The sequence below is a fragment of the Alternaria arbusti genome, assembly GCF_024043155.1.
Source record: "Alternaria arbusti strain BMP 1465 chromosome Unknown scaffold_3, whole genome shotgun sequence".
NCBI lineage: Eukaryota > Fungi > Ascomycota > Dothideomycetes > Pleosporales > Pleosporaceae > Alternaria > Alternaria arbusti.
This window is the reverse complement of record NW_026249943.1, coordinates 891,668-912,584: the sequence shown is the minus strand read 5'-3', so window position 1 is coordinate 912,584 and position 20,917 is coordinate 891,668. Positions and strand designations below refer to the sequence as shown.

The 20,917-nt window shown below is 53.2% G+C and overlaps 13 protein-coding genes across 13 annotated transcripts; 9 read left to right on the top strand and 4 right to left on the bottom strand.

Annotated features, from left to right (window-relative positions):
* Nucleotides 1-1,385: 1,385 nt before the first annotated feature.
* On the bottom strand, nt 1,386-2,638 carry J4E86_002939 (uncharacterized protein; the record flags this gene model as incomplete). Its single annotated transcript, XM_051443495.1, has 3 exons — nt 1,386-2,289; nt 2,335-2,567; nt 2,615-2,638. 3 exons carry the CDS (start codon nt 2,636-2,638, stop codon nt 1,386-1,388), a joined length of 1,161 nt encoding a protein of 386 aa, XP_051304990.1.
* Nucleotides 2,639-2,885: 247 nt separating this feature from the next.
* MZM1 (Mitochondrial zinc maintenance protein 1, mitochondrial) lies at nt 2,886-3,319 on the top strand (the record flags this gene model as incomplete). Its single annotated transcript, XM_051443494.1, has 3 exons — nt 2,886-2,940; nt 2,987-3,169; nt 3,219-3,319. 3 exons carry the CDS (start codon nt 2,886-2,888, stop codon nt 3,317-3,319), a joined length of 339 nt encoding a protein of 112 aa, XP_051304989.1.
* Nucleotides 3,320-3,392: 73 nt separating this feature from the next.
* On the bottom strand, nt 3,393-4,566 carry SLT11 (Pre-mRNA-splicing factor slt11; the record flags this gene model as incomplete). Its single annotated transcript, XM_051443493.1, has 2 exons — nt 3,393-4,486; nt 4,536-4,566. 2 exons carry the CDS (start codon nt 4,564-4,566, stop codon nt 3,393-3,395), a joined length of 1,125 nt encoding a protein of 374 aa, XP_051304988.1.
* A 437-nt stretch (nt 4,567-5,003) lies between these two features.
* Nucleotides 5,004-6,239, top strand: ERG6_1 (Delta(24)-sterol C-methyltransferase; the record flags this gene model as incomplete). The annotated part of the gene is made up of 3 exons (XM_051443492.1): nt 5,004-5,207; nt 5,256-5,612; nt 5,661-6,239. The coding sequence occupies 3 exons, from the start codon at nt 5,004-5,006 to the stop codon at nt 6,237-6,239; spliced, it is 1,140 nt and encodes a 379-aa protein (XP_051304987.1).
* A 542-nt stretch (nt 6,240-6,781) lies between these two features.
* PDB1 (pyruvate dehydrogenase E1, beta subunit) lies at nt 6,782-8,187 on the top strand (the record flags this gene model as incomplete). The annotated part of the gene is made up of 5 exons (XM_051443491.1): nt 6,782-7,023; nt 7,152-7,275; nt 7,328-7,614; nt 7,664-7,727; nt 7,780-8,187. The coding sequence occupies 5 exons, from the start codon at nt 6,782-6,784 to the stop codon at nt 8,185-8,187; spliced, it is 1,125 nt and encodes a 374-aa protein (XP_051304986.1).
* Nucleotides 8,188-9,036: 849 nt separating this feature from the next.
* J4E86_002934 (uncharacterized protein) lies at nt 9,037-9,709 on the top strand (the record flags this gene model as incomplete). Its single annotated transcript, XM_051443490.1, has 2 exons — nt 9,037-9,093; nt 9,155-9,709. The coding sequence occupies 2 exons, from the start codon at nt 9,037-9,039 to the stop codon at nt 9,707-9,709; spliced, it is 612 nt and encodes a 203-aa protein (XP_051304985.1).
* Nucleotides 9,710-9,802: 93 nt separating this feature from the next.
* Nucleotides 9,803-10,372, top strand: J4E86_002933 (uncharacterized protein; the record flags this gene model as incomplete). The annotated part of the gene is made up of 2 exons (XM_051443489.1): nt 9,803-9,826; nt 9,878-10,372. 2 exons carry the CDS (start codon nt 9,803-9,805, stop codon nt 10,370-10,372), a joined length of 519 nt encoding a protein of 172 aa, XP_051304984.1.
* A 325-nt stretch (nt 10,373-10,697) lies between these two features.
* J4E86_002932 (uncharacterized protein) lies at nt 10,698-11,685 on the top strand (the record flags this gene model as incomplete). The annotated part of the gene is made up of 2 exons (XM_051443488.1): nt 10,698-10,862; nt 10,918-11,685. 2 exons carry the CDS (start codon nt 10,698-10,700, stop codon nt 11,683-11,685), a joined length of 933 nt encoding a protein of 310 aa, XP_051304983.1.
* Nucleotides 11,686-12,090: 405 nt separating this feature from the next.
* Nucleotides 12,091-13,085, top strand: J4E86_002931 (uncharacterized protein; the record flags this gene model as incomplete). The annotated part of the gene is made up of 2 exons (XM_051443487.1): nt 12,091-12,117; nt 12,237-13,085. The coding sequence occupies 2 exons, from the start codon at nt 12,091-12,093 to the stop codon at nt 13,083-13,085; spliced, it is 876 nt and encodes a 291-aa protein (XP_051304982.1).
* Nucleotides 13,086-13,558: 473 nt separating this feature from the next.
* J4E86_002930 (uncharacterized protein) lies at nt 13,559-14,251 on the top strand (the record flags this gene model as incomplete). The annotated part of the gene is made up of 1 exon (XM_051443486.1): nt 13,559-14,251. One exon carries the CDS (start codon nt 13,559-13,561, stop codon nt 14,249-14,251), a length of 693 nt encoding a protein of 230 aa, XP_051304981.1.
* A 294-nt stretch (nt 14,252-14,545) lies between these two features.
* On the bottom strand, nt 14,546-15,424 carry J4E86_002929 (uncharacterized protein; the record flags this gene model as incomplete). The annotated part of the gene is made up of 3 exons (XM_051443485.1): nt 14,546-14,872; nt 14,918-15,299; nt 15,384-15,424. The coding sequence occupies 3 exons, from the start codon at nt 15,422-15,424 to the stop codon at nt 14,546-14,548; spliced, it is 750 nt and encodes a 249-aa protein (XP_051304980.1).
* A 1,149-nt stretch (nt 15,425-16,573) lies between these two features.
* Nucleotides 16,574-18,337, bottom strand: J4E86_002928 (uncharacterized protein; the record flags this gene model as incomplete). The annotated part of the gene is made up of 4 exons (XM_051443484.1): nt 16,574-17,213; nt 17,264-17,671; nt 17,723-17,995; nt 18,048-18,337. The coding sequence occupies 4 exons, from the start codon at nt 18,335-18,337 to the stop codon at nt 16,574-16,576; spliced, it is 1,611 nt and encodes a 536-aa protein (XP_051304979.1).
* Nucleotides 18,338-19,050: 713 nt separating this feature from the next.
* J4E86_002927 (uncharacterized protein) lies at nt 19,051-20,875 on the top strand (the record flags this gene model as incomplete). The annotated part of the gene is made up of 2 exons (XM_051443483.1): nt 19,051-19,260; nt 19,322-20,875. 2 exons carry the CDS (start codon nt 19,051-19,053, stop codon nt 20,873-20,875), a joined length of 1,764 nt encoding a protein of 587 aa, XP_051304978.1.
* Between the last annotated feature and the right edge of the window lie 42 nt (nt 20,876-20,917).

Sequence of the window (20,917 nt, the reverse complement as noted above, 5' to 3'; positions counted from 1 at the left end):
GCCGGAATGTTTGTGGAAGAACGAGTTCTCACATGTCCCTTCGGTGTCGGTTTTTGGAAGTCGAAGAAGAGAAGGACGAGCACATGAAACTCTTCCCATAATCTTTCGTTTCCGGAGCGACACACACGCACATCGATTGTATTGACGCGTGTTTTAGAAGTCCACGGAAGGAGAAGCGCGCACCATGCCATGTTGTCCACGAGGTTTTGGTAAAATTCAGGAAGAGAGGGCAGGAGCACACGCCATCGGGCAGTGTACCTGCATTTTTTGTTAAAAAACATAGAATGCTGTGGAGTGTAGAAGACAAGAAGCCAGAGGACGCGGTGAGGTTTATATATCCGCCAGGCTGACACATAAGTGCTTCAGAATTTCGTTTTTCACTCCATGTTGGAATTGCTTAATTCTTTGGGACAGACAGGCACAGCTCATGGCATATCTCAGGCGTAATTTGACTGCTTCTCAGCCATGCCAGTGATTCCCGGAAGTTTTGGACACCACATGCTTCATCTGTCTACAGCTTTGGACAACAGCGACAAGTCATTCGTGCTTTTCGGGTAAGTTTCTCGACCGGCCATCGTCATCTTCGACTACAATTTCTCGACTCTTCCCACAGCCATGGCGTCCATAGTGATATGTTTTTAGTCGTTCCCGAAATGGAGACATGTCGTGGCGATCATCGTGTTTTCGAAAAGACAGGACAGTCGCCAGGACCATCAAACGCTTGGATGGTGTTTTTGGGTAGATGATGGTGTTTTGAGAAGACGCAGGAGGAAGCGCACACAATTTGGGTGAACCCAGTTTGTTTTGGAGAAGATACTGAAGAGGCGCAGAAAGAGCGCACACCATGGTTCTATCCAGACTTGTTTTTGGTAAAGATGATGAAGGAGCACAGGACAGAACGCACCACACATATCCCAGTGAGGCAAATTTTTGGATAGAATGATGTAGAGGCGCAGGAAGCGCACACCATGGCATAAGATCAAGACAGTTTTTGGAAAAACCCGGAGGAAGAAGCGGAGGCAGAAGCACAGCCCATGATAGCGGGCGTAAGGAGTCTTGGAGAAGATGATGGAGAGGCGCGGAAGGAGCCGGATGCCATCATACAGACATTACTCATTTTTGGAAAAGTTCGAATAAGGGGTGACTGTTAAGAAACTAGAAGGGAGTGACTGAGGAGAGGTATTTATACACGACCAGCGGTGCACGTGCTACAACTAAGGAAAAAAGTTGAGACGGTTTGAAATCTTTAAATCCTGGATGTCTTCTAGGGATGCTTACTATAATGTTGTAAGCCATAGCAATATCTAGTATACATAACCCCCCTTGTTCGCACCTTTTTGATGCCATCCCGGCACACCTAGACGCCCATGCCTACCAACCCCTCCTTACTTCTTCCCCCTTCCCTTGGATTTACTCCTGGTATTCCGACTGGGCGGGGGCGTATCCTCACCACTACTGTCCGCCTCAGCCTCAACAACCACACCCTCCACCTCCACCTCCACCTGCTCCATCTCCTTCACAACCCCATCTCCACTCAGCCTATCCTTCGCCTTCCTCTCAGCCTCCCAATCCCTAACAAGCCTCGTAACATCATCTTCCCGCGGTTTCTCCTTCCCATTCCACGCACTGCACCCACCACATCTCCACCTCCCAACATCTTCAAGCGTACGTGCACCGGGCGGCGCTTGCCCGTTCACAAGTCGGCACTCAGAACAGATCAAGACAAAGCGGTTCTTAGCCTGTGTTTCGTCTTCGCCAAGGAGAGCGTCGAGGATGCGGTCGTACCAGTGGGTTTGTGTGAAGGCTGCAGGGGAATCGGCGGTGTATTGTTTAGTTAGATCGACGGCACCGGTGTTGAAGGCGTTTGGTGCGAATTCAGCGCCTGGGGCTTCTGGTGGGGGCAGTTGCTGTGGCGGGGATGGGCCCTGAGGGGACGAGACGTTCGAAGGGGGTTTCTGCGGGGTATGCGGGAGTTGCTGGGGCTGGGGTCGCTGGATGTTTGCCGTTGGGGGAGGAGGCATGCCAGTGCGGGGACCTGGCGGCGGCGCTGGCTTCTGGGGGCCTTGGGACTTTGTGCGACCTGGAGAGTTGCCTTGTTGTGGCTGCTCGGGTTGTTTGGGCGAGGCGCCATATTTCTCGAGTAATTGCTGGGTCGAGTTGTACTTGGTGGCCTCCTTGAGGCGCTCGATGGTAGCGTCGCGTTCCTTGTTCAGCTTCTTGAGGTAGGCTTCAGTGTTGCGGATGCGGTAGTCGAAGTAGCTCATGAGCGCGTAGCGGAGGCCGTAGATCCTGGAGGGTTAGATATGTTCATTGCTGCGATGACGATGGACATACAAGACAGGCCCGCCAGCCACCACACTTCCCTCAATGGGACCCCAATTCTGCCAGCCCGTTACGAAAGTGAGCACGACCGCGACCAGAATATACGCGAAGCCGGTATACAGCGTCCACATGACGCGAGCGCGTCGCGAGAGCTGCTTCTGTTTGTCATTGCGCGCAGCGGCCCTGTTGATCTTGCCAGTAAGAGTGTTGAGCGTCCTCTCGAACGAGGCGGCATCTTCGCTACCCTGTCACAGTCAGCAAGCGTATTAGCGCGTAGTTAGATTCGACGTACCTTCCAAGGCCAGAAGGACACCATGTTGGCTCTGGTAGATCGCAGCCCGGTGTGGGAGCTAGATTTCTACCGTTGAGGCCACCGAAGCGTTGCTCGTGTGTGGACCACTTTCAGCTGCGCGACGTCAGCGGGTGTCGGATCGCCAGCCGGGGGGACCCTGGCGGGAACGATGTCACGTGTGACAACTTTCCTCGCGGAAGTTCCGAGCGGAACTGGTCGTTCTTCACACGCTTCGATTCACTACATACACACCGCCCCGACTCTACACAAGATGGCGCTAGTTGCATACCGGAATCTGCTGCGATCCGCGCGCATCGCCTTCCAAGGTACGAAAAGCGACATTGACCTACTTCCCGCGCTCACACAGCACAGGCGACATGAACACCCTCTTCGCCGCCCGCACCGAAGCCCGTAACAAGTTCGAGGCGAACCGCAACCTGCGAATTGGAAGCGAGGAGTTGCAATCGTCATTAGTTCACGCCGAGGAAGTGGCCAAGTTCCTACGAGAAAACGTGGTTCAAGGGCAAGCAGCGGACCCAGAGGGCGAAAGCTACAGTATGCCTCTTGCATGATTGTATAAGGGCTGGATAGCTAACGCAGGCAGAACTACGGATACACGAGCATACCGAGCGAGGCGACAACGAGGATATCAAAAAGGGCAAGGGAAAGAGTACATTGGGAGGCACAAAATGCTGTTCCTCCTAGGCTTTTATGCACATCGAATGAATCATGATACCCATACAGTCCAAAACGCCGACCCAATGCAAGAAATAAAGACCTAGTTTCCGGCCAAGCTGGCGTACTGGACATCGTCGTCCGCTCCCGGGGGTGGTGCAACGACCATGCTGTCCAGACTGTTCTGTGGTGCGGCCTCAATGGCAGCTTGAGAAGCAGCAGCCCGTCGTGATGAGCCAGCTACTTGCCTTCCTTCCTTCGCGTACTGCATTCTGACGTTCTGGTCCAAGCTGTCTAACTGCTTCGGCTTGCCCCAAGTGACGCGCATAGGACAGCCTTTAATAACCACCTTGCCCTTCAGTGTTCCCGCTGCTGTCTCAGCGTCTTCCCGCTTGACAAAGTTGACGTATGCGCAATGCGCCCGATGTGAGCATACCAGCGACCGAAGCTGGCCGTATTGTGAAAAGTGTTTGCGGAGCTCGTGCTCGGGAAGGTCGTCTTCCACACCCGTAACGAAAAGCGATGCGACATTAGGGTCCGAAGGTGGCAGCCAGTCTTGCGGGTTTGGCTCCGCGGATGCGCCGCCCATACGACCTCCTCTTCCAGGCCTCATGCCTCCTCGCGCAGGCGTACCCCGTGAATCTCGGGTTCTGATCGGTCCAGGAACGTGACTGCTCTCGCCTCCTGCGCCGCCTCCGCCTGGCGCGGGTAACGCCTTTTGCCCACTCTCGCCCTCCTCAGCCTCTATCCGTCGCTGCTTCTTGTAGTAGGGCTCACTCTGCGCCAAACGCTTGAGCAGGTCGCGCGCCTTCTCGTCCGTCTTCTCGTATGCCTCCATCGCTCCACGTCCCTCTTCGATCTCTCTCTCGTGCTCTTGCGCATAGTACTGTCGGTTGATGTCGCTCTGTGGGCCGGGCGCCACCATCTTCAGCGCAGCATCACGAACCACGATGGGCAGACCGAATGATAAATCGAGCATGCAGTGCTGGCAGCAGTTCTTGAGGCGGGCGCATGTGAGGCAGATGTTGGTTCGCTTTTGTCGCGCGGTGCGGTCGGCCTTCCAGCGGAAGATGGTGAAGGGTCGCGTGCAGATCTTGCACTCTGCGCCGTAGTCCTCCTTCAGCATCTGCACATAGGTGCTATCCGGCAGGCATTTCTCGCAGACGGACGGAAAGTCGGTAGTTTCCCAACCCGATCCTACAAAAGTTAGTGTATGCTACGCGCAGTGGAAAAAGACATGACATACGGTTCAGGTCGCTCTTGATTTGCGGCGGCATGGTGAGGCCTGCTGTGTAGGGTGTGCGACAGTGGCTGAGTTTTGAATGTAATCTCGCGACTCCGCCGAGCGAATCTGGGGACGTCGAGTACGCGTAGTGGGGCGCGGTGGTTGTTGCGACAGATGGTATGGGAGTGACGGTAGAAATCCAGGCACTACGCCATACGCCTCTTACGGTCTTGGCTTTCACGCGCTCGGGTGGCGACGACCGACCGCTAGCGCTGTTGACCAGGGCCGCGTACAGAGTCGGTCGTGATTGGGCGACGCCAGTTACCCCCTAAGAAATTCAAGTCCCAATCTCCTACCCATACCGCTCTTTCCTCTCCGGGGTCGTCTTTATAAAGTTTCAGGGTCCTGTCCTCTTCGAATTGTTTATTCTACTATCCGTTTCATTCACTTCACTCCCCGCATAACCCCATATCACTCTTAATACCCATCATGTCTCCCATTGCGCTCGAAAAGGAAGACCATTCTCGCGATGCCGAGTTCAACAAGGCCATGCACGGCAAGTCTGCAAAGGCTCGCGGTGGCATGACTGCCATGTTGCAAAAGGACAAGGCTGCCCAGCAAGCCGCTGTCGACGAGTACTTCAAGCATTGGGACAACAAGGCCGCTGGCGACGAGACCGAGGAGACCCGCAAGGTACGCATATGTGGCATTGTTGTATACCGTGTTTACTAACAGACCCAGGAACGACGAGATGAATACGCTACCCTCACAAGACACTACTACAACCTCGCAACCGACCTGTACGAGTACGGCTGGGGACAGTCTTTCCACTTCGCCCGCTACGCCTATGGCGAGTCTTTCTACAAGGCCATTGCCCGCCACGAGCACTACCTCGCCCACAAGATGAACCTCCAGGACAACATGCGCGTCTTGGATGTTGGCTGCGGTGTCGGTGGACCCGCCCGCGAGATTGTTAAGTTCGCTGGTGTCAACGTCGTTGGATTGAACAACAACGACTACCAGATCGAGCGTGCCACTGCCTACGCTGAGAAGGAGGGTCTCTCAGACAAGCTCAAGTTCACCAAGGGTGACTTCATGGTATGATACACCCTCACACCCTGAGTACCCCTCACTAACACGTAGTAGCAAATGTCTTTCCCTGACAACTCTTTCGATGCCGTCTACGCCATCGAGGCCACTGTCCACGCACCCTCGCTCGAGGGCATCTACAGCGAGATCTTCCGCGTTCTCAAGCCCGGCGGTGTCTTCGGTGTCTACGAGTGGCTCATGACCGACAAGTACGACAACGACAACCCCCACCACCGCGAGATCCGTCTTGGAATTGAGATCGGTGACGGTATCTCGAACATGGAGAAGATTGAGGTCGCGCTCGATGCCATGAAGAAGGCCGGCTTCGTGATGGAGCACAACGAGGATCTGGCAGACAGGGACGACCCATACCCATGGTACTGGCCACTCTCTGGCCAGCTGAAGTACATCAGCACCATTGGCGACATCCCCACCATCCTTCGCATGACCAAGGTCGGACGTGGCCTCATCCACAAGTTCGTCGGTGGTCTTGAGATGATCGGTCTCGCTCCCAGGGGTACCCAAAAGACTGCCGACAGTCTTGCCCTCGCAGCCGACTGCCTTGTTGCTGGTGGCAGGGAGAAGCTCTTCACACCCATGTACCTCATGGTCGGCAGGAAACCCGCCGACGCATAAGTTTTCAATTCTCGCCCTTTGCATTAGACTTCTCTTCGCATCTAGGACCTTGCTGGTCTGCGAGTTATTCCTTCGATATAGGAGCATCATCTCCTGGCATTTGCATCACGCGCATTGGAGACGCGCATATATACTGTAATATTTTGAAGTAGGGCACGGTCTAGGGACGGTCATGGTAACGCGAAATGTGGTGCTATAGAGAATAGAAGTAGTAATCGTCATCTGAATGTCTGGATCATTATCGTACAATTTGCACGCGACTATTAAATCACTATCCAGTAGATGCAATATGAAAAGGTTGATTGTCTGGTGAAAGCGACGTTGTTGGGGCGGACCATCCAGGGACCATCCAGACGCACGTCGGGTGTTCTCGCTATAGTGTGGTCCCTGCTCGAGAGCTTTGCCTAGCGCCGGCCCCAACGACTCGGATCTTCGCATCAAGAAATTGTCCAGCAAGCCCCAGCAACCACCACAAGCCTCAGCGGCCATCACTCGCCCACGGCACTTCCTCACCACACCTTCACCCTCACACACACCCCACAATGGCTGCTTCAAGGCTCCTCCGACCCACCTCCCGCCTCGTCTCGGCGTCGCGGCCAGCGCCCGCCTTCCGACCAGCTTTCCGCGCCGCAGCCATTACACCGTCAATTGCGAGGAGAGGATATGCGTCGGGCCAGAAGGAGATGACAGTGCGAGAGGCGCTCAATGAGGCCATGGCCGAGGAGATGGAGCGCAACGACAAGGTTTTCGTGCTCGGAGAGGAAGTCGCGCAATACAACGGAGCGTACGTCCCACCATGAAGAAGAGAGATGTCAGATCTGCGATAAGAAAGAGGAGGGTCCAATTGGGCAGAGAATACATCGCAGGCTATACACAACGGAATATCAATGGACGGTGCTGACTGAGCCACAGCTACAAGGTCACAAAGGGCCTGCTCGACCGCTTTGGTGAGAAGAGGGTAATCGACTCTCCCATCACAGAGTCAGGTTTCGCCGGTCTGACCGTCGGTGCTGCGCTCGCCGGTCTCCACCCCATTGTGAGTTCCTCAGCCATCATGACCCAAAAAGCAATTCTGACAGCGACGACAGTGCGAGTTCATGACCTTCAACTTCGCCATGCAGGCCATTGACCAGATTATCAACTCCGCCGCAAAGACCCACTACATGTCCGGTGGTATCCAGCCCTGCAACATCACCTTCCGTGGTCCCAACGGTTTCGCGTCCGGTGTCGCTGCTCAGCATTCGCAAGATTACACTGCCTGGTACGGAAGCATTCCTGGACTTAAGGTCGTTTCCCCATACAGCGCCGAGGATGCCAAGGGTCTTTTGAAGGCTGCTATCCGCGACCCCAACCCGGTCGTGGTTCTCGAGAACGAGTAGGTCACAACAGTCGCAAGACAAGAGACTGTGTACTAACACCCACAGACTTCTGTACGGTCTTTCCTTCCCCATGAGCGAGGAGGCCCAGAGAGACGACTTCGTCATTCCCGTAAGATACCCCACCATCATCCCACTCTACTTTCATACTAACAGACCCCCAGTTCGGAAAGGCCAAGATCGAGCGCCCCGGCAAGGACCTCACCATCGTCACCCTCTCCCGCTGCGTCGGCCAATCCCTCGTCGCCGCCGAACAACTCAAGTCCAAGTACGGCGTCGAAGCCGAAGTCATCAACCTGCGCTCCATCAAGCCCCTCGACGTCGAGGCCATTGTCAAGTCCGTCAAGAAGACCGGCCACATGCTCTGCGTAGAGTCTGGCTTCCCATCCTTCGGTGTCGCGTCTGAGATTATGGCGCTTACCTGCGAGTACGCCTTCGACTACTTGGAGGCGCCCCCTGCCCGTGTCACTGGTGCCGAGGTGCCCACACCATATGCCCAGAAGCTCGAGGAGATGAGCTTCCCCAGTGAGAGCTTGATTGTCGACTACGCGGCTAAGCTCCTCAGGGTATAGATTCTGGGACAATGAGAGTAAGAGGGGTATTGCGGTAGCCATTCTAGCGTTCTTGTGGATTCAGGTTTGGCGAAGGACCGGGATTTTGTATGATCAGACTATGACCATTTTCGGCTGAGGTAGACACACGTAGGTGCTGGGTTAGAGCATTTTCGATTGCATGTACGAGTATTCCTATTGCAACTCCATCTAACGACTTTGAAACACGAAGTCCAAAGTGGCTTTTCTTGTGGCGTGGTTGAGGTGGGTGGATAATAGGTCTTCGATTGATATGGTCAGGTCGTTCTCGGTTCGATGTCGTCTTGATTGTTCGGCTTTCCTTTCGTCTCATGCTAACTACATGGCTTACGATGACGGTGTTGGTATCTCACCACTTTTCTTTGTAGGTGAGTATACGGGGCTCTCTCACCTCGAAGCTGGGAGGGTAGTATGCCTGCTTCAGTCTTTTCCTATAGGTCTACTTCTTCACCAAAGTCTCACTTTAGTTGCGTTTTTCCTTTTTATGCTCTACTCGCTCATTTAACGTTATGCTTATGCCTCATACAAGACAGTGTTACGATGACTTACTCAAACGAACATGCATTGGCACGAAAGCTGGTGTGAGAAAGAGCACGGAGAAAGATTGACTAGCTGCGCGCTGGCTATACGGGAAACGATGAGGCTCCTGGTTTCCGTCTTCACTTTCATCGATGAACCCGCGTCTCGCGCTAGTGGGCTCCTTCCACTTCTAGAAGCAACCTCCAACTTTGCAATTTCTTGACCGCACTCTACAGCCTACCGTAGCAGCGCGACATCAAACACGAAACTCATAAGAGCGAAACGATGTCGACGCTCCAGAGCGCCACCGCAATGCCGGACGAGGAGCACAACAGCGTCGAGGTGTCGAGTGATCTTGAGGGCGGAGAGGTACGAGATACATGTCAGCTACGGAAAACACTCAAGACTCAGACTGACATTGTCATTCTAGGAGAACTACGACGCGTTCGAAATCCCGGCAGCAGAAGCCTACGCACACCTCCCAATGCCGATCCGCGACAACATCTACTTCTGCATCCAAGCCATTCAGATCAGCCACTCCGAGTGGAAAGACGCTATCAACGCCATCGACGCAGCATTCGAAGCCCAAAGACTTTTCCTGGACGAACAGCACGCCCGAGTCAAAGCCCAAGAAGTCGCCTTCGAAAAGAGAGAAGCACTCTACATCCGCCTGCCCACGAACCAAGCCGTGAATCTGGTTCACAACGCTTTGCTTGCGGAACATGCACATGACAGGGTGCTTATTACGGATATGTTCAGGGCGGTCAAGATGGGGAAGGTGGATGTGAGAGCTGCGCGGGCTGATGGACTGGCCAAAGCCAAAGAGGTCTACTTGAGGCAGCTGAAGGCTTTCAAAAAGTTGATTGAGGGCTTGAGTGGTATAGCGGAGAAGATGAAGAATGAGCGAGTAGTTGGCGAGATGAGGCTTAGTCCTACCGGCCCGGCTCTGGCTGTCAAGTCGCCTACTCCGGCATCTTACTCTTAGACCGCGGCGCGTGCACCTTCAATTGTCACGTCGTTTCGCACTCAGATCGGTAACGGTGCAGCATTGGCGGGCCTGCACCGCCGCAGTGGTTTGATGAGCGAGTTGGGAAACTCACCCGTATGTTTCTCTCTCTTCAGACTTGCAACAGTGACTGACCTCTGGGCTTAGGGCGCTTCGGCCGCTACCTCTACAGCTACAATCATCTCTGTGGGCCAACAGCGTCAGATCAAAGTCATCATCAAAGCAGCCATCCGTCGCTGTAAAGTCGAGAAGTCGCTTAATCTAGCCCGACTCAAGCAAGAGACTACCGATGCGATTGATCGTCGGCAAGCTGATATAGGTCTCCAATTGAAGAGCCTTACTCTCATAATGGAACGGTCAAAAATGCTCGATGAGAGGTCTGAGTCAATCAAAGGCCTAGCAGCAGTTCTTGCCGTTTCAGTAAGTTACTTCAGTCTATTCTCTGGGGTGACTGAAGAGCGCAAACACATTGCGGCGTCTCGCGAATTGGTTGTTTCAGAGTTAGATTCCGACAAAAAGCATTATGAAAAGCGGACCGAAGTCGCTACAAAGTCATATGATAGTATCGAGGAATGCCTAGACATACGAGAGGACAGTCTCGAGCGCCTCGCATCAATTCTGGGCATCTCGCTCGAGGATTAAGATGGACGGGTGTGTGCTCGACACATTAGCGACGGACCTGACATGACCTGAGGGGCAAAAGACCGGAGTTCGCGAAATACAACATCCTGATGAGGATACATAGCAGAAGATGGCGTTTTCAGAATCATGTGAGCTTTCCAAGTGCAGAATGCCAAAATCGCTAGTCTTCGTCTTTACGCTCACCTTCACCGCTGGCCTGGTGGTTTCGCGCTAGTCGCTCCTGCTCTTTTTGGAAGGCTCTCTGACTCCGACCAACACAACACGACCACAACGCCAACCGAAATCAATATTGCGGCGACGCCTGCGACTGTCGCGCCAACCCAATATGTCGTCGGACGCCATCATCGCGGGCTTAAAGCAAGGCAATGCGATCGAACTCGGTGTACTCAAGGACATGAAGGAAGGATTCGTCGCTCTTGCCGATGGTATGATCAACGAGTGTCTGAATCGCAGCGATGGGCTTGATGAGCTGACGGACAAGCTTCAACTGGTACATACTGGTATTTCGGTTTGCTCGACGGTGCTTGGACTAACGTTACACCTAGGAGCCTACGGCTACTACTGCGACGACCCTCACAGCGGATCAGAAACTTCATCTTACGAAGGCCATTAACGACGCTATCTCGGCCTGCGAGCAAGCTATCATCACCAATAATCGCAAAGAGGAGATGCAAGTTGAGCAAGCGAAAACAAGGTTCGCAGCAGAGGCACAGACAAGAAATGTTCTTGTCAATCATCTCAATGAGCAAATACGGATACATAACAAGAGAAACCTACTGATGGCCTTCATGCCTGAGAAACACGACATCCACGACTCGCTGACAGAACTACGGGCGGAAGAAAAGCAACATCTGGATAAACTTCGACATTCCTACAAGAACGCAGTAAAAGACGCAGCAGCTAGGAATTCGAGCCAGCTTAAAGAGATAGCGGGCATATATGAGCATGAGCGGAACGAATTTCGCAAGCAGATCGCAAGTCTTGAGTGCATTGCCATCATAGCGAAGCTTGATCTCAAAGCTACAAGTCGGGACGAGGCGTCAGATCATGTGTCAATCCAGGAACCGCAAGCCGCTCACATAAGTATTACTTCTTCTCCTGTTGGTCGCGGTAGTCGCGGTAGTTTCTCTTCCCGTGGTAGCGTTCACAGTCTAAGCGGTCGGGGCATGCTTGGTGCTCGCGGTGGTCGTGGTTCATTTCAATCACGGCCTACAGACCCATTCCCTTCAATTCCGGACAGTCAAACGTTGACAGTGGATTACCTTCGCCCGCTGTCACGTGGAAATCCAAGCCCGTGGAATTATCAGGGATAGCACTTCATGTACAGCGTCAGCACTAGCATATCGAGATGAAAAATGAGTTTGGGTTCTGCATATGAGCGTTGCAGCCACCGAGTTGCATTGAGTTTAAGAGTTTGCGAATGGTTACACGATTACCGTGGAAGAAAATTTCAAGAGCCAGAGTAATTAAAACGTAAAAAGTGCATCTCCACCGTGCTGATGATGTGTTGGGGTGAACAGTATGACATGTCCATGGACCCTCGATCAATCACATCCTCTGGTTCGCGGCGTCCCCACCCACGGAACCAAACTTCACAAGCCGTCGGTGGACATATTGATGTTGCACTTGACAGCTGTACTCAGGGACGTCCGTTGATTTCCTTTGCACCCTCATCCTTGATCTCCAACGGCAAAGACTTCGTGAGGCGTTTGCCCAGTATGCCCAAGATGGGTTTGATCGGTACAGTAAGTATCATATCGAGCTTTCATCATTCGAGGACATCGGTTACATCTATACCGCCTCTACTGTCTAGAGACATCCTTGAACCGTTGTCCAAGAAGTCCACATACTAACAAATCGATAGATTCGGAAGCGCCACCAGGAACGCAAGGACAAGAAGAAAGCAGTACGCCAGACCGCACAACGAAACGAACAGCCTGAGTCCGACACCAACCAGTCACATATCGAGCCCACGACACCTACGCCGGCCCAGCACCTCCCCTTCACAGGCCCCACACGGTTCTTCTCCCTCGGCCGCAAACGCGGCGTACCCATCGGCATGTCCACCTACGAACAGCTCCCCAACGGCGTAGAACCCGCACTCATCAACCACTCCTGCCACCTAATGCAATATCCCAGCGGAGAAGAGCTACCCCGTAGCTCTCCCTTAGCCACACCCCCACCCGCGGAGGCAGCCTCAGACTCCAAAGACGCCAGCCCCAAAACCTGGCTCAGCCGTGTAGGCGGCTCCCTCCGCCGTAAGCCAAGCGGCATACGCTCAGCCTTCTCATACACGCTGCCACGAAACTGGAAGACCAACAACAACAACAGCACCGGCGTCAGTGCAAAGACCCTCGCAGAGACAGCGCACGAGTACAAAAAGTCTCAAATCCAACGTCTCGATCCCAGCGCCATCGACGCCGCCAACGACGACGGGCGTGGAAGAAGCCCCCTCCCGCACCACTGGCGCGAGCAATCCAGTTCTCCGGTCTCACACTCACGCGATGGTGTCGTGAACAGGATGAGCGATACGACTATGGAAGGAAGTGAGATGGGGGATTGGATTGATCCAGATGAAGAGACGAGGGAGCAGGAGTTTGAGGATTGGATAGTGCATAATCGGTTGTTTGTTGAGGGGGAGGGGCTTGATGAGGCGAGTAGAAGGGTGTCGAGGGTGAGTGCGCTGTCGAAGAGGAGGTATAGTGATTATTAGTGGGGAGGTTGGGGTATACGATGAGGTTTGGGCGACGGTGTGGTAGTTGGTGGTGAAGTTTGAGGCATACATGGGTGCGCGTCTTGATGTGAGCAGCGTACATGTGTGTTCCTGGGGTCTACGTGACGCTGGGGTGAAGGTGAAGGCGAGGCACATCGAGACCCCTGTCTTTTGTCAGCTTCTTGTTATCCTGATTTTTTTTTGGCGTTCCGGGGTGAAGGCGAGATTTTCATGAGTCCGCTATTGTTCAGTCGGCATTGTAGAAAGTAGAGGTGAAGGCGGATACGTACCTATTGTAACAATAGTAGCTATTGTCAACCGTCTCATCTTCGCGCAGAAGCCAGTACTATATAAAACGCTCATCCACCTCCAACTCTTACTCTTTAGCAAATACCACACCTGCTCAATTTCAAGACATTTCCAAGTTTCCTCTTCCCACCATCATCACCATCATCACCACCACAACAGCAACAATGCTGTCCCCGCAGAACAAGCTGCGCATCTTGTTGAGCCTGGTGCTCATCACCATCTTCGCCGCGAGCTCAAATGAGCTACGCATCGCCATCGGCACCCTCTTCTCTTGGGCCCTAGGCCACGTCCTCATCTACCGACTCTCTCTGTCGGTCTCCTTCCGACAAGCCCACAACACCTACATGATGGTGTCGTTTGGCCTGCTGGCGGGCCTAAACGACCCATTCTGGGAAAACACCTTCGGCCGCCTCCTCGACCTCTTCTTCGACCGATGCCGCTTCGATCCAGACGTGCCTGGGTCGGGCTTCACAGACTGGCACGAAACCTTCCGCCGCCGAAAGGCATACGAGATAGATCTCGTTTGGCAATTCCTCCGCGCCGCGCTCTTCTGGTCCTTCGTCGCCGTTTTCCTCGCCGTTGCCGTTCCGCTTGTCCGCTGGTTCACTCATGAGAGTCAGACGACGAAACTGGAGCGGGCCTTCACATACACGAGGGATCACCCTGGCGAGCGACCTCCCTGGATGTACAAGCAGCCAGAGGCCACAGTGGTGTCCAAGAGGGACACAAGATACAATCGCCTGAGCAGCGAGCTCATCTTCGTGTGTGGCCCTGGTGGTGGGCTGGAGACGGTGATTGATGGCGACATCGAGGGTGCGATCTCTCGCCGGCGGGCTCTGAGGCCGAGGTTCGCATGAGCGCTGGTCGCCATGCCGGTGGGGTTGTGGTTGGCGGTGGGCCATCTTGACGCTGGTCGTTGGGATGGTCAGGGTGTCCTGCTTGGGTTTGAGTTTGGGTTCGAGTGTTGTCGATGGCCGGCTGTCCTGGCGCTGGTCGCTGGGTAGTCCAGACCGGTCGGTACTCATTAGGTAGATTGGTGAATGAAGTAGTACTTCGGGGTTGTGTCCGTCGTCCTACGGTTGGATATGTTTGTGAGACCCAGTCTGGCTTGTCCCGATTGCAGTTTTCGAATGCATCTTTCTTCCATCCCGCTACAATGTTCTCCTCAAGTCTGCGTGAAGGCCTCTACCAACCTCCTCTTCATATACAAATCGTGTATCCGGGCTCATGGGGTTGCGATTAGTGGGGACGGGCATTTGGATCGCTTCGCATACGTGCTCCAGCAGATCGGGAAGTAGTTCATTGACTTTGGCTAGCAGCAAAGGTATGAACTTAGAAGAGCCGCCTGGTAGCTTTGCTATCAACAGCATCAACTGGGTCAAGTAATCTGAGGGGCTGAGCTCGGCATGTGATGCAGACCGAGGCACGAAATGAAGAACGTCCGCTAAAGCGCAGGCTATGTCGAATACCTTTTCCGTCTAATGTTGTTAGCAATGAGACAAGTGTGCGGCTGAATGACGTACCATGCCCACGCCATGTATCTGCAGACTCTGAACGGGTAGCTTCATTGAGAGAATGGTCAAGTCTTTGCCAACCAGAATGGGGTATCTGAATGTCAAGCAATCGTAGACAGACTCTGTAGAGAGAAACCCGAAGCGGGGAAACAGCTCCCACAGTTTGATCTGTAGCCAGAATTGCGATATGCGAACATTTGCAATCTCTTCGTTCGAAAGTTCGAGATCAGTGGGCAGCGCGGTGCGAACATCGTTCTCGAGCTGGATTAACCACTCTTTACTGCAGTTTTGCGCAGCACCGTTCCACACTGCGAAAAAGACTTCATCGAGCGGTCGGAAGACTGATGCGAGGTGGAGCAAGCCAAGATCATCATGACCATCGAGTGGGTAGCTTGAGGAAGTGACAGATAGTGTGATGGGCCGATTCCTACGAACGCCATGCGCTCTAACAACTAGTAAGCAATACACTCATTACGATGCCCATGGGTACTGCGAATCGTCGCTGTCTCCGCTCATAGGTGGGTTTAGATAGACGAGAAAGGGACAAATGATATCGTGAAGTCGGAAGTGCATATGATGGACCACGATGCATCGAAGTGGGGGAACAGACGTAGGAAAGACGGGAAGTATTCAGCGTACCTTTCTGACACTACCAGAATCCAAAACAGCCGTGTCCTTGTCTTCATGTCGAACCAATCCCTGTCCTCGTCTTTGAGCATCATAAACAAGGTTGTTGCTTCTCTCAAGTAGAACCATGCTTGACGATAGTCGCCTCGGCCAGCGTAAGCTCCGTATAGAAAGAAGGAGGTATAAACTGATCGATGATCAAGCTGCGTAATCCTATCTCGCTGCAGCGAGAGCAAGGTATGGTCTAAGTAGTAGATTTGTGAGTCCGTTTGTGAAGACTGTGTAGATCCGCAATTGGCATTAGTGGAGGCTTCCGCAAAGTTTGCCATGTATGCGCAAAAGGCATATATGAGCTGTCGAGATGTCGGCGAAGTCTGCATTCGCATGAACTCTTCTCGCAGTCTTTCGGCTGGTATGAGAGCTACTATCCTGTATATGCGCTCCTCGTAGACGTCGACCAACGTTTTGAAGACATCCCTTGTCAATTCCACAGCGGCGGTAACGACCGCGGTCGGTGCAGCATCCTGTGGGTCGAAGACGTCGGCATCGTTATGGGGTATCGCTCTCAATTCGTTGAGTACGTTAGCCCTGGGACCTGTGCGACCTCCTTGACCCCGTGGTGCATTGAAGGTGCAAGCTAGTTTTGCCGATAAACATCCTGCGCAAGGCTGCGCGCCATTGCACTTGGTTTTGCGGCGGCGACACGGGTCACATGCCTTTGCAACTTGTTTCCGGTAGACTGTTCTAGACACGGTGTTTTGCATCAAGCTCGAGTGTCTACGTGGGGTTCATGATGTTGATTAGAGATGTGAGGAGGCGTGGTGTGGAGTGGCCGCAGCCCGAGGTAGCCCGCGGGCTGGTCAGACGCGTCGCGTGATGCCGAGGCTGCTTACGTCAAGTCAACACACTAATCTCTAAGCAGATGCGCGTCACTGAAGAGGCAAGACATCGCCAACACGAACAACCATCTACGAACATAGCTCATCGACGTTTGAGACGCGTAGCACTATTACATTAGCACCGCAATTATGGCTATTCTCACTCCTTCCATTCCGAGCCCACAGCAGCCTTCTCATCCGCGACGCGCCCATGCCCGTACGGGTCGACCTGCGTGCTAGCAAACTTCCTTGCGCTGACCCTCTGCTCGAATAACATATCTAGCTCTCCATATGTCCGGCCCTTTGGTTCTGGGAGCCTGAAGTACACCCACACTACAACGCATCCGCAAGTACCTGCCCAGAAAAACGCCGTCTTCGCTCCCCAGGCCCAGTTGGCATCTCCAAGCTGGTAGTTTGTCAATACGTTGACCACAATATTCGAGATATTGTACAGCGCTCGCGCGAGTACGATCGTCTTGGCCTTCAATCTTGTGGATGACATCTCCGATACGATTGAGTATGTCACTGGACCGATCGTGAAGTCGTAAACGAAGACGAAGAGGATCAACACCGCGCCAATAGCCCAATTGGAAGCTTGGGTACCGGCAAAAGAGCATGATCCAACGATTATCAGGATGATGAAGAGTGTGCAGCCGCCGGAGAAATGGATCGTTCGTCGACCGAACTTCTGCATGAGGTACCACGAGCCAGCAGTACCGACGAGGCCAAGGGCGAGTGAGATCATCGACATGTTGAAAGATTGTACGGTGGGGAGACCCGCCTTCTGCATAAAGTATGCGCTACTTGATGTTAGCCCAAAGTTCCTACTGACTTCACGTCCAATACTGACAAGTAGCCCATGATGTTGGTCCCGCAGATTGTCTGAGCAATCCAGGTGAAGCATACGATCTCGGTTCGTCGGAGATCTGTTCCCTTGAACAGGTCCGTCCATCGGGTCCCTTCCGACATGTTCTTCTCCATTTCGTTGGTATGCTCAATCATGGCAATGGTCTCGTCGGCGTTGAAGTTCGGGTCCTTGTCTGGCGAGGTCAGACGAAGCAATGCAGCTTTGGCGCCTGCCTTGTCGCCTCTGCGAACATGCCACCAGGGACTTTCAGGTGCGAGAAAGACACCAACCATGATCGGTATAGGCCAGACCCATTGCACAGCAAACGGAATGCGATACGCCCATTCGTCTGAACGCTGGACGCAACCGCGATTTACACCTGCAGCTATGAATTGCCCCATCACCCAGCACCTGGAAGGTCATTAGCATTCGGTCTCGGGGAAAGTGAATGCAAATGCTTACATGTTGACGAACGTGGTCAGAATCGGCCTCAGACGTACAGGTGCAACTTCTGATGCATACTGCGTTGTGAGGGTCTGAAACATGCCCCACGGGATCCCGCAGAAGACTTCGCCGATGACCAGAGTCTGAACATTGGGCGCAAAGAACAGGATAAAGATGAAAGCAGTCATCGATATCAGGGCACCTATCATGGTCTTCCGATACCCATACCGCTCGCTAACGAAGCCGTTGATGACAAGACCGATGACCTCGCCAGCTCGTGCGCCATTGGATCTGACGGTATCAGCCACAACCGAACCTCGGGTAACGTTCCATTGATACTCACAGTGCGCTTTGCCAACTGGCTTGAACACTGTACTTGCCAGTAGCAGCGTTGAGAATTCCGTACTTGCGATTGAACTGAGGGCTGCCGTATAAACTCCCCAGCAATGCGAGATCGTAGCCTTCCATGATCAGGGCACTCGACAAAACGACTGACCAACCAACGGCTTTTGGGTAAAGTCTGATCGCCTGAACGAGGCTCATAGATTTCTCATCGTCAGCTGCATGTTGCGCCTCCTCATTGGGCGCTGCGAGCTGTGTCGCCGTAGGTTGCTCAAAGTCCTTGTCTGTCATTGTCGCAATGAGTCGCAGCTCGGGTGAAAGAGACTGGAATCGATGCCATATTATTGTGGAGGCGTGACAGGCTTATAACCATCTCCGAGCACAGATGATCATGGTCAGAACAGGGCTGCCTTTGATGCGGGTTAGCGAGGGCCCAGCACCTCGTACCTCCCCATGGTGCCCCAGCTTCGGTATGAAAATCACTCATACTACGCCCAAAATTAACCCAACAGCACCAGAGAACGCCAAATTTCTCGTAATTACGAGCTCTTTTGTTGCCGAATGATCAGAAGCGACGCGGATGGCCTATGGTGGTTCGGCATACCAATAGATTTTCGCGGAGCCAAGGCGGAGGCGATGCGGAAGCAACACGGAAGGAACACGGACGCCACATTGCGGGGCTAACACGACTCGCACCAGGGTGCCAACCGTTTACAAGTAGTCACCAAAACGACGAATGAGAGTGACTATTAAATGGACTGCATGACGATGATCATTGGGACGGAGTACAGACCAAAGTGTAGTTTACTCGAGCCCGTAACGACTTCTCTCCTTCACCTCCCACTCCGTACACCAAACGGTCATCATCTTGCTACTGCCTGGCTTCCACCAGTAACTTCCCATCAATCCATGGATCATACCCGCTTACGGATAGCCTGCATCCACCAAGTCTTACAGTCACTGATACCCCAAGCTCAGTACACATAATTTGTCCGTCAACTATCATGTCACCACACGTGGACCTCTCTTACCACAAACGCGTGTGGTGGAAGGAAGCAACATTTTATCAAATCTACCCGGCATCTTTCAAGGACAGTGATGGCGATGGTTGGGGAGATATCCCGGGTATCCTTGAGAAGACCAGCTACATCGCGTCCCTTGGTGTAGATGTGGTATGGCTTTCGCCCATGTTCGACTCACCGCAGATTGATATGGTGAGGAACACGATGTACGGGATATATAGAACGTCGCTGACCTCACACCTCACTATGACAGGGCTACGATGTTTCCGACTATGAAGGCGTTTATGCACCGTACGGCACTGTCAAGGATGTAGAGAAACTCATCAAAGCCTGCCACGATAACGATATGAAGATCATCCTCGACCTAGTTGTAAACCATACGAGTGATCAGCACCATTGGTTCCAGGAAAGCAGGAGTTCCAGAGATAATCCGAAAAGAGACTGGTACTTCTGGCAGCCAGCACGCTACAACGAACAAGGCAACCGCATGCCGCCCACCAACTATCGCTCATATTTCGCCGGTGGAACCTGGACTTGGGATGAGCACACAAAAGAGTACTACCTCCATCTCTATGACAAGTCCCAGCCAGACCTAAACTGGGAAAACGAAGACTGCCGGCAGGCGATATACGACTCAGCAATGCGCTTCTGGCTCGACAAAGGCATCGACGGCTTCCGCGTAGACACCGTAAACAAGTATTCCAAAGTCCTCCCTTTCGCAGACGCGCCCATCACCGACCCAACCAGCTCCATCCAACCCGCCGCACAAATGTGGTGCAACGGACCCCGGATCCACGAGTTCATCAAAGAAATGAATCATACCGTCCTCTCCCACTACCGCACCTACGACAACCAACCCCTCGTAACAGTCGGCGAACTCTCCTTATGTCCCGACCCCTCCTCTGTTCTCCCCTACATCAGCGCCGCACAAAAGGAACTAGACATGGTTTTCCAATTCGACATCACGCACCTCGGGCAAGGCCCACCAGGCTCTGACAACAAGTACGACTACGCTACTTGGACACTACCAGGAATGAAGCGCATAGTAGAGAAATGGCAATGTTTCATCGAGGGTACAGATGCATGGACAACCGTCTTCAACGAAAATCACGACAACGGCCGCAGTATCTCCCGCTTCGCCAACGACGCACCCGAATGGCGAGTCGCCAGCGGCAAACTACTCGCTTTGTGGCTAATCGGTCAATCGGGCAGTTTGTTCCTGTTCCAAGGCCAGGAAATCGGTATGATCAACGCGCCGTCATCCTGGGATATAAAAACAGAGTACAAAGACGTCGAGAGCCAGAATTACTGGGCCGAAGCTGTGCGTTTAGCGGAGAACGGGACGGATCCTACGCGTAAAGAAAGGATAAAGAGGGGTTTACAGCGCATGGCTAGGGATCATGCGCGGTTGCCTTTTCAATGGGATGACAGTACCAACAGTGGATTTTCGACGGGAAAGCCATGGATGAGGGTGCATGACGAGTATGGTATTATCAATGCGGCGGTGCAGGAGAAGGATGAGGGGAGTGTGCTTTCGTTTTATAAGCAAGTACTCCGCTTGCGGAAAGAGCATAGAGATGTTTTCGTGTATGGCTCGTTTGAGCTGGTGGATCCGGAGGGCAAGGAGCTGTTTATCTATCGGAAGAGGTGTGAGGGGAAAATGGCGCTTGTTGTGTTGAACTTCACGACCGAGGAACGGGCGATCGTCTGTGATGTTGAGGGGTTGAAGCTGCTTGTGAGTTCGTATGGGAAGGCGATGGGACAAATGCTGCGGCCGCTGGAAGGAAGAATTTACATCGACTATTGAGAAAGTGGAGTCGAGTGCTCTTGCGAGAAAGTGTAGACTATT